We start from the raw sequence: 10,533 nt of genomic DNA on the forward strand, positions 1-10,533 counted from the left end.
AATCCCCATATGCATATTTCGAATTTGGTACTGTTCTGCCCTAAAATATATTTTATTGTTGTTAAACAGGAAAATAAAGTGCACCATGTTAAACTAGGAATTTTTCCACCCCATTTACATATAAAGTTTATTTAAAATGGAGCTACGGTTATTTAGTTATGAAATAAAATATTTTAGCATGGCATTTAAGCAAATTTAAACAAGCAGCATTTTAAACATTTTAAACATGGATGAGAGTTGTATATTATGAAACTAGATGAAAAACTAAGCACTTTTCATATATAAATTATTTACATATGATGCACGGTTGATTAGTTATTAAATGCATGAACAGCAAGGGTTTTTCTGGAAATCTGTAATTCAGTGGATAAAAGGAAATTCGCAGGTCAGGGGAAAAAATACTATCGGCCCGAAACTGGCTAGCCTAACAGGAGCAAACAGAGGGCGGGGGCTGCTCACCAGGCCTCACGAGCCGGCTGGTGGAGAGGGAGGCCTACAGGGGGCACGCTGGGCCCGGCGAAGAGGCGGTTTGGCAGGCCCGCACGAGCACTCGAGCGGGGCGCGGTCAACGCAAGAGGGCGGCTTCGTCGTCGTCTCGTTCGTTCGACAGGGAAAACAGCGACAGCAGCAGGTAAAGCAGGGGAGCGGCGGCGGTGCGCGAGCCGGCAAGGAACTCCGACGACGGGTGGCTGATGGCGACGCGAGCGTCGGGAATGGGCAGATCCAGGTGAGGGGGTCTCGGATCCGGCGGCACAAGGGAGCTCGGTGGCGTTGAGGAACTGCAGGGCCATGGCAAGGAAAAATCATACAAGTGGCAGGGACAGAGAGAGGGCCGGAGTGAGAGCGAGAGGAGGCGAGGCGGCCTGGCCGTGGCCGGCTGGCGGCGGGCACGGGCGCCCGAGGAGGTCGTGCGGGATGACGGACTGATGCAAAGCAGCGGCAGAGACTTCACGAAAGGCGCAACGAGGGACTTGGCGCGGCTGGCCGCGGGATGCAGGGCACGGCGACGCGGGGACGACCGGATCCAAGGCGAGGAAGGCGCGAAGCCAGACGGATTCGGGCGTGGGATGCTGATTCCTCGCCGGAGGACGTCCAACGGCAGCGGCTAGCTCTTGTGGGTCTCCATGGAGAAGAGCAAGTGAGAGAGGGAACGAGATGGAACAGGAGAAGGAGAAGCAACGAGGGGTGCGGGGTCCGATTGTTGAGTGTAATAAGATGGCGGCGCGCTGCACATGCCCGGTGCGTGTATGGGCGCGCACCAGGCGTGTGTGGTGCGTCGGGACCGTGGGACGTGTGTGCGTGCGTGTGTGCATGCGTGACTGGGCAGATGCAGTAGCCAGGCTAGCTGGGACGCGGTGATAGCGCATGTTCGTTGAGGGCTCAGCGGAGGAAGCGCGAGAGCGCGTCGTGCGTGCGCCGAGCGGGCCGAACTGGGTGGCATAGTGGTCAAGCCGTGAGCTAGTCGTGGGGTGGGTCACCCGGGTATAAAGGGGCATCGTTGTGTTGGCTGTAACGGTGCTAGGGTGTGCGTTTGAGTTTGTGCTCAATATACACAGGCGTTCGAGCGCCGAGAGAAAACTACCTCGCCAAGTCTCTGATTGTCTTCCTCCTCGTCTCCTTCTCGTTTTGGTTCGAGCCACTGCACCAGGAGGGAGAGAGTTGACACCGGGAGAGACTGGGAGGAGTACGCGTCGGTGCAGCAGCAAGGTGTTCGATCACCGGTGGAGCTCGGTCGCTGCGTTCCTCGAGCTCGGACCTTGTTTAAGGTGATCACCGAAGGGACATGGTTCCATTTTTGCCCTGACATTTGGTATCAGAGCCTCGTGTGACCGGGGAGCTCGACGACCATGGCGCTGGTCCCGTACTCCGGCGGGTCGGGGACGACGATGTTGACGTTGGTCCCGATGCTAACGGGGGACAACTACACCACCTGGGCCATCAAAGTGGAGGCGGATCGACGCTGCAGGGCTCTGGAGGCGGTGGCTCCGGCGGAGGACTCGGCGGCGGCGGTGATCGCGAAGAATGACAAACCGGCGCGCGCCTATCTACTACGAGCGCTCGCCGATGATCTGTTGCTGCAGGTCGCGTCGAAGAAGACGTCGGCGGAGATTTGGGCGAGCTTGCGGGCTAGGTTCGTGGGCGCGGACCGTGTGCGTGCGGCGAGGCTCGGCACGCTTTGGGGGGAGTTCGAGATCTTGCGCATGGCGGAGTCCGAAACCCTGGATGCGTTCGCCGGCAGGCTTGGTGGCATGGCGGCGCGGTACGCGGCGCTGGGCTCAACCCTGGAAGACTCCGCGCTCGTCAAGGAGCTGCTCGACTCGGTGCCGGACCGCCTGTACACGGAGGTGGTAGGGATCAAGCAGTTTTGCGACGTGTCGGAGATGCTTTTTGAGGACGCGCTAGGTCGCCTCAAGGCATTTGACGAGAGGCTGCAGAGGCGTGGGCAAGATGGCGGCGATCGTGGCGGCGACCAACTGTTGCTGACCATGGCACAGTGGCGTGCGCGCGAGCAGCGTCGGGGCGGTGCGCATGGAGATGACGACGGCAACGGGGCGCGCAGCAAGGCGTCGGGCTTCGGCGGGAAACGGCGCGGCCGCTGCTACAAGTGCGGTGAACGTGAGCACTTCAAGCGCGAGTGCCCGTAGTGGAAGAAGGCGCCGGTGGCGGAGCATGCACTGCAAGTCGACGACGACGTCGAGGATGCCGGCCTGCTCTGAGCCGCGTCTTAGGGCGAGATTGTTGAGTGTAATAAGACGGCGGCGCGCTGCACATGCCCGGTGCGTGTATGGGCGCGCACCAGGCGTGTGTGGTGCGTCGGGACCATGGGACGTGTGTGCGTGCGTGACTGGGCAGATGCAGTAGCCAGGCTAGCTGGGACGCGGTAATAGCGCATGTTCGTTGAGGGCTCGGCGGAGGAAGCGCGAGAGCGCGTCGTGCGCGCGCCGAGCGGGCCAAACTGGGTGGCGTAGTGGTCAAGCCGTGAGCTAGTCGTGGGGTGGGTCACCCGGGTTAAAAGGGGCATCGTTGTGTTGGCTGTAACGGTGCTGGGGTGTGCGTTTGAGTTCGTGCTCAATATACACAGGCATTCGAGCGCCGGGAGAAAACTACCTCGCCAAGTCTCTGATTGTCTTCCTCCTCGTCTCCTTCTCGTTTTGGTTCGAGTCACTGCACCAGGAGAGAGAGAGTTGACACCGGGAGAGACTGGGAGGAGTACGCGCTGGTGCAGCAACAAGGTGTTCGATCACTGGTGGAGCTCGGTCGTTGTGTTCCTCGAGCTCGGACCTTGTCTAAGGTGATCACCGGAGGGACAGGGTTCCATTTTTGCCCTGACACCGGCCTGATGGAGGTGGTCGCCAACGGTGACGCGGGTGCAGCTCCGGCGAGGTTGCTGCAGGGCCGGAGGAGCTGAGGAGGCCGGTGCCTCGCGAGCTGCTCGGGGGTGAGGAGGTGGGCGCTGGAAGATGCGATTGCATGGATGGATCGATGGAATTCGGTGGGGATTGGCTGGTGTTGAAATCCAGGGAGACCAGGTGGCTGCAGGATGGATCCCGAGAGAGTGGCGGCAGGGACGAGGGTTGGATGGGACACATGTCCTTAATTTTAGGGTTTGTCTAGATTTAGACTAGGAGTCCCTTATTTAAAACAAAAAAGAGGCTAGCCAACTCACCTTCAGGAGGCTCCCCGATTGGAGCTTCGTCGGCCGTCGGATCTGCCTTTCTGGCGCGCCTAAGCCGTTGGATTTTCACTTGCGGTTAAATTATTTTTATCCCACGGTTCATTTTTCTGCCCAATGACTGGTGGGCTCGTCTCGTGTCTGTATTGGCTGGGTAAGCGGCGTCCGGGTGAGAGAGAATTTGTCCCATCCGCGCGCCGCGCCCGCACCCAACGCAACCCAATCCCCTCGTCCCGCACGCCGTGCACACTCCGGTCCCCTCATCCCGCACGAACCCTAGGAGAGAGAGATATGAAGATGAGAGGGAGAGAAAGGGGAGAGGAGAGGAGAGGGAGGTCCGGCATCGGACGAGAGAGGGTGACCGGCCGGCGTCGGCCTACACCGGCGAGGCGTCGGCCTGCGCCCCTCCTCGCGCACGAACCCTAGCTTGAGAGACAAAATGAGGGGGAGAGAGAGAAGGGAGGAGAGAAGGTAGAAAAAGAGAGGAAAGAGGAAAGGGAGGTGTGGCGGCTGACAGGAGAGAGGGTCATCGGCCGGCGCCGGAGAGGACGGGCCCGACCTGGACGCGACTTGTTTCCCTAAGTCATGCCTTTTGTGTCGCTGTCTGATTTCAATCGATTCGTCTCCTTCCTCATGCCTCGGAGCACGCTGTAGCCTGCAGGCGGAGTGGCAGCTAGGGTTGAGGCGGAGGGTGGAGCTCCGCCAAACATCCGACCCCCTCGCACGCGACACAACCAAACCATAACCGCCTGATCCCAATGCGCAGGTGAGCCGCCTGCTTCCGGCGGCGATCCGCCCCCAATTCCTTTCCCGTGTTTTTCCCCGATTGTGCTCTACTTCCTGCTGCTGATTTGATTGGCTCGCAGGGGCCTCGGCAGCGAGGCGTTGGTGCGCCGGCACCGCGCATGGGTGCAGTTGTGGGTCGCGGTCACGGCGCTGGTTACCGGCACCATCTGGCTCTGGTCCTCTTCCTCTGTTGTCCTCTTCGGCACCCACAAGGTCCAGGTGATTTAGTTGTGTGATGTTTGTTCTGCTTGGCGTTTTAGGGAAGGCCGATAGCAATGCCATGAGAGTTAAAGTGAAGGCTGAGATGCTATGGCTATGCAGGTGCCGGTGCTATATAACCAAGGCACTTCATAGAGCAAATCTCTAATGCAACTTTTAAAACAAATTAATTTAGCATATATGCCGGCCTGAGCGTAAATGATGTTATTGTTTGAAACGGATGGAAAAAATTGCCAAGTATAATAATATTTAACAAATACAGACTCCTTGGTAAAGAGGTCGTAAGCAAGATGGTAAACTGTATCCAATGCAGAACCACCTAATATGGGTACAGAGTATTACTACCAATAGGCTTATTACCTGCAGACTGTGGCAAGTTGCGATAGTTCTTTCCAAAATTGTGTAAGATCCAACTTCTCCATAACTATTAGTTTGCTTAATCCGCACCCAAGGATGTAACTTAATGTTCCTATGGAAATTTGAGAAATGTAAACAATCAGTTATATAGTACTCACTTCGTATCACAATATAAGACGTTTTTGCAAGCAAAGACAGCTTGCAGAAACATCTTATATTGTGGGAGGGAGTAGGCCTATAAACATTGAAATCATGATGGCTGCCAGATTACGACATAAATATAAGGACATTTATAAAATTGACAGCTCACACATGATGTTTCATAACCTCAAGTTTTGCCAGCTGTGGGCTGTTAGGGAAGTGATGCATCACCACTACTTATTAATCCTAATGAAAAAGACTAGAGTAAGAAAATTGATAAATAAATATTAAAATTAAGCCAGCACAAAGTATGGTCCTATCCATCATGTTCTGGCACATAATATTTGATGGATAAGGATAATGTTACTCCGAAAAAGAAATGCACCAATTTTCTTAGATAATTTTTTGGTGCATCACTTATATTTTCAGTTTCAATTCATTTGACCCATAGATTGGTTTATGCTAAATGTATGGAATTGAATTGGATATACAATGGTCATTTAATTTTTTACCAAATTATATCTTGTACTGACATCAGTGCTACTACTCAAGGATTTTGTTGTAGATGAGTTGTGGAGAACTGTAGATTCAAATGGTTGGAGAGCATCTTCTGCACCACGCACCTATTGGCCTCGTGAGTTCTTCTCTGTATCCTCCCAGAACCAGAAGTTACTGGTCCAGTCTTATGCCATTCTGTGTGATGGCAAAATGAAATTCTAAAATGCAATTTCTCTACTTGCAGCCCCACCAACTGAATCTGGGAGCAATGGGTACTTGCGTGTCCGGTGTAATGGTGGCTTGTCCCAACAACGAAGTGCAGTATGATTAACATATGAAACTTTGTCTCTAAAGTAGCATAGTTCATCATGCAAGTTTTATGTGTTCATGGCAACATAGCTGAGAGATTTAAGGTTACTGCTGCTTTGCTTTTGCAGATATGTAATGTTGGCGCTCTACCCATGGATTCCGGCATTAGCTTGAAACGCTCAGGTGGGCAATTAGAAACCCTTCTATCTATATATTTTAGGACAACTAATGGATAAATCTTGATTTGAATTGTTAGTTGCAAATTTGTTCTTTTGCTCATGATGTGATTTCTTTTGCTAGGACAAATTGGGTCTCGGCCAATGGTGGAGAAGACGGAGTACAGGGATGAGCCGCTCGAGCACGGTTTGATGGGATGTTCGTGTGCAAGATGCAGAAGTTCGCCAGAAGGAAGAAGAGTTGGGCGTCGAGGAGGAGAAGAAGGTGGTATGCGAGGTGCTTGCAGGCCCAGCAGCAGGAGGCCGTCCTTGAGGTGCTCCTATGGATGGTCCATTCCAGCGCTGGGCCTACGTGTTCAATGCTGGCCTCACCATCCCCTTCTTCCATTGGCTCATCGGCCCGTCAGAGTTTAGAGATCTAATACTCCGCACTGCCTCCCATCCATTTTTAGATATATATATTTATATAAGGTTTATCATCACCCCATGGATCATGTGTTGTTGATCGACCAGGTTATTGAGGTGGAGGTCAACGGGGTGAGGCAGAGAAGTGGAGTGCTCATAAAGAAACGAAGGTATGTATGAATATGATGGATGCTTCCATTGCCAACTAATGAAATGCATGTCTCATGCTCGCGCAGCTGCTGCCTGGACTCGCCACTGCCACCGCCTCCAGTCGCTTCCGCCTAGGCATCCCGTCGCTAGCAAGGTAATTTTGTTCCGGTCCCAGTTGTCCTCCTATCCTCCGTGCTTGATTGCTACAGGTTCTTGTTGTGTGTGTGCTTGCTGACTTAGTGTTGTGTGTGTCCGGGCACCCATTGTATTTTTTTGCTGGCTTGCTGTTGCGTGCATGATTGTTGTGGCTGGCTTGGTGGTAGCATCATATATACTTGGTCGTAGCGCTCGCTTGCTAGCTACAAGTTCTTGTTGTGTGTTTGGTTACTACTGGCTTAGTTATGTGTATGTGTCTGGGCACCTGTTGTGTTATTTTGCTGGCTTGCTGCTGCGTGCATGATTGTTGTGACTGGGCTCTGGTTGTTCGGTGTTGGGCTCTTGATGGCATGCGACCTGCTTCAAAAAAAGGAAAGAAAGCAAGCATTTGTTTATAGAACAAAATATTGAAAAACATTCCATGGAAAGCGTGCATATTTAGCAAGGAAAAGGAGTCTAGAGAGCCTTAGATTCTTGTTATGTGTTGATTTACAAAATTTCTGCAGCTATATATTTGCTCAATCCAAAAGACATATTTTACTCAACCTTCAGTATAATGTATTTCTAATTGTTCATAACTCCTGAAATTTTTGTTATGATTTTGCAAGATTTCAAAATTATTGTATTTCAAAATTGTTATATTGATTCCTCGATGCTCTGTTCATGGCTTTGTTCTTATTTTATCCTTCTCTATTTGCTTGTTTTCTTTCCTACAAGAAGATGTCGAGTCATGTAATATGTTCAAAGAAGAGAGAACCTGCATTTTATGAATGCTTTCTTCTTTCTTCATTGTTACTTTAAGTTAGTGAATTCAGTTAAGTTGTATTGAGCAGCTTCATACGCATGGTTTCTCCATCTACACATCTTGCTCAGTCACGAGGCCATTAAGATCTTTTGCCTTCTATAAAGAGGGAGATGCCATTTAGACCTTACTCTGTCCAACTTGATCTTTAAATTTTTCTTAGGAAAGGCCATCATGGCTAGCTTTATTGAATTAAAACATGCTTACATCATCCAACTTGATCTTTAACTTGCTACTACTGTTTCTAAGCATTTTCCCAAGCATTGTTTTATTTGCTTAAGAGAATGAGCTCATCTTATTCAGTGGGTGTGCCAAGTAAAAAAAAATAGAAACTCAGCAATTAGTTCCACTCTTAAATTTTGTACAGCAGTCCAAATTATCCAATAAATCATTTGTTAGCAGGGTCAAATTATAGAAGTTGAATCAGTTGTTCCAAATTACCCAGCGAGACTTATTCCATTTGTTTATCCTTTTGGCCTTTTAATCAAGAACAACATTCAGAGCTTACATGGTTGTCGAAATTTAGTTCTGTAAAAGAGGAATATTGATATAATGCAATGATCAGTGCAGATTAGGATAGTTATAGAGTTCTTCCTCAGTTTTCACTGAGCAAAGATTGAATCTGTGTGATTTGTTCTAATACCAAGTAAATCTTGGTCTGCATTTGTTACACATGTTTTGGTCCTCGAAAACAGTATTAACCCATAATGTAAATAACTCTGATGTATGATGATTTTCAGTGAGATATCCTTTTATCTCCAGGCATTTCTTTCATATAGTGGATATACAAAATAAACTGTATGATCTGGACTGTAGGAGCAACTGTTGCTATTGGGACTGGTGCTTGTGTAGTTGTTGCAGCTATTCTTGAGGGCTGAGCTGAACATATTTGAAAAAGGTTTGTGCTTTATCTTTTTTTTCGACGACAAAATAACTTCTCGTTTCGAAATATTTAGTGCGTCGTCATGGCCTTTCTTAAGGGTGTTCAGGCATTTTTTTCTCCTTCTGTAAATTAGTGGTCTTTTATTCGTGTTGCAAACCCCAATATGGCATCTCGCCATTTCCCATGATCCACATGTTAACTATGGATTTATTTAATGATAATATGATATCAACTGCATTTTCTTCAGGATATTCTGACGCCTAATAAGGATCAAGAAAACAACAGAGATGCTAAGAGGCAACCTTTTGGGGTTAAGGATATAAACAACAACAGGGCTTATGAGACCGAAGAGAGCTCAAGTGGTGTCTTTTGATTCTTGAAGGCCTGCACTTTCCTGGTGGAGTAGCAACAAAATAATTCAGAGGCTTTAAAGCTAATGCACTTCACGTAGTTAGGATCAATTCTTTGTTTCGGTTTGAAATACTTCCCAGTTCCTCCTATTTGATTGATTCATCTAATTGACATTTTGTCAGGCAAATATTAGGCAAAGGATATGTACCTTTTTTTAATATAGAAGGGTCTAATTCTTATCGTGTGTACTTGCTCAAACAAAAGATTATTGAAAATATGTATATTTTCAACTCGATGTGGTTTTGAATTAGACTCCACGCTACCAAAGTAAAATGTGCATGTACATCTTATTGTAGACAACAAACCTATATTTTTTAATTGAAGGGGATTAAATTTGTTACCGATTTTTATCGAGGGAGACAACATTTCAAAACACTTCTATCTTCATTTTTCATACCAACGAATAATTTTTTTTGTTTCGGCTTTCACTCTATGCTATTAAAATAAATCAACTATTCTAAGATAAACTGACTATATTATATCTTTTTTCCTTAGGTTTCTTATCTTTTCCTTTTTTTTTTCAAAAAATATATGCATGCCCAAGTTTTTCATCATGATAACCATGTTTTCAAACTTGCTAAAAAAATACAACCATGCCAACTTTGCTTTCTCATCATACTGCATGTTTTCAAACTTGCTAAAAAATACAGCCAAGCCAGCTTTACTCTCTCATCATCCCAAGAAATATATGCATGCACAAATTTATCATCATGATAACCATCATTTCAAACTTGCTAAAAAAATACAACCATGCCAACTTTACTACCTCATCATAGTGGCCATTTTTTCAGATTGAACATATTCATATTATGCAAAATTTCCCTTTTCCCAGACTATTATTAAACAACACAATTAACATGTTTACAAAATACCATGGTTTAGTTCAATGTTCTTGCAGCATGAAACTATTTTCATCGACAACATGTCTTCAGCGGGTCTCTGCGCCATTTGGCGCAACGGGTCAACTAGTATAAGGAAAGAGGGGGAGTTTAGGGTAGATTCGGACCCTCCGATCGAAATCGGGCGGTTGAGAAAAATAGACTAGGTGAGTACAATAAATAAAAGATGATATTTAGGGAATGTTTGAGGATGATCCGGACCTGATGGTCATGACCGTGCGGGTCGGGTTCGGGACAACTTTCGGGTGCGCGCGAGGGGTTTGTGCACTATGTAGAGAGGCTAGGCGGTCAGACAAGAGGGACTCGAAAACCCCGATTGGTCTCGAAACAGACAACGAAGGCAAGGGGGGACGCGGCAACTACGAACGTATGCAAGCTTTATGAAAACATGTGGATGCAATGCACATGATGCCATGAGATGAAATGCATGACATGAACAAAATGCAAAATGAAAGACAAAAACCCAGCCACGGAGGAAATAACATATCACATAGCCGGAAATGGCAAGAGTTGGAGTTAAAATTATGGAAAGTTGTATCCGGGGTGTTACACCCCTCCTCAGCTCTTGCGCACTTGGTCGCCAGGTTGAACAACTCCAGAGATGTGCACAGATCCTCGTGGATGGCAAGCTCCTCCTTCATCTTGATGTCACAGACGCCGTAAGAGAA

The 10,533-nt window shown here is 48.2% G+C and overlaps 1 protein-coding gene across 5 annotated transcripts; it reads left to right on the plus strand.

Annotated features, from left to right (window-relative positions):
- Positions 1–3,870: 3,870 nt before the first annotated feature.
- On the plus strand, positions 3,871–9,216 carry LOC119337197 (rhamnogalacturonan I rhamnosyltransferase 1-like). 5 transcript variants are annotated; one of them, XM_037609342.1, is made up of 10 exons: positions 3,871–4,439; positions 4,540–4,678; positions 5,729–5,810; positions 5,919–5,995; positions 6,112–6,166; positions 6,284–6,473; positions 6,673–6,734; positions 6,801–6,868; positions 8,489–8,570; positions 8,803–9,216. In XM_037609342.1, the coding sequence occupies exons 1-7, from the start codon at positions 4,432–4,434 to the stop codon at positions 6,698–6,700; spliced, it is 579 nt and encodes a 192-aa protein (XP_037465239.1). In that variant the 5' UTR covers positions 3,871–4,431; the 3' UTR covers positions 6,701–6,734; positions 6,801–6,868; positions 8,489–8,570; positions 8,803–9,216. The 5 variants fall into 5 exon arrangements, with proteins under 5 accessions (XP_037465239.1, XP_037465242.1, XP_037465218.1 ...); XM_037609345.1 differs by lacking the exon at positions 8,489–8,570; XM_037609321.1 differs by having other exon boundaries at positions 3,872–4,439; positions 6,284–6,734.
- The last annotated feature ends 1,317 nt before the right edge of the window (positions 9,217–10,533 follow it).

Source organism: Triticum dicoccoides, chromosome 1B (genome assembly GCF_002162155.2).
Source record: "Triticum dicoccoides isolate Atlit2015 ecotype Zavitan chromosome 1B, WEW_v2.0, whole genome shotgun sequence".
NCBI lineage: Eukaryota > Viridiplantae > Streptophyta > Magnoliopsida > Poales > Poaceae > Triticum > Triticum dicoccoides.

Coding starts and splice junctions, on each gene's coding strand:
- LOC119337197 (XM_037609321.1), top strand. Junction 4,679..5,728: donor TCGGCACCCACAAGGTCCAG/GTGATTTAGTTG, acceptor CTACTACTCAAG/GATTTTGTTGTAGATGAGTT. Junction 6,167..6,283: donor CATTAGCTTGAAACGCTCAG/GTGGGCAATTAG, acceptor TTCTTTTGCTAG/GACAAATTGGGTCTCGGCCA.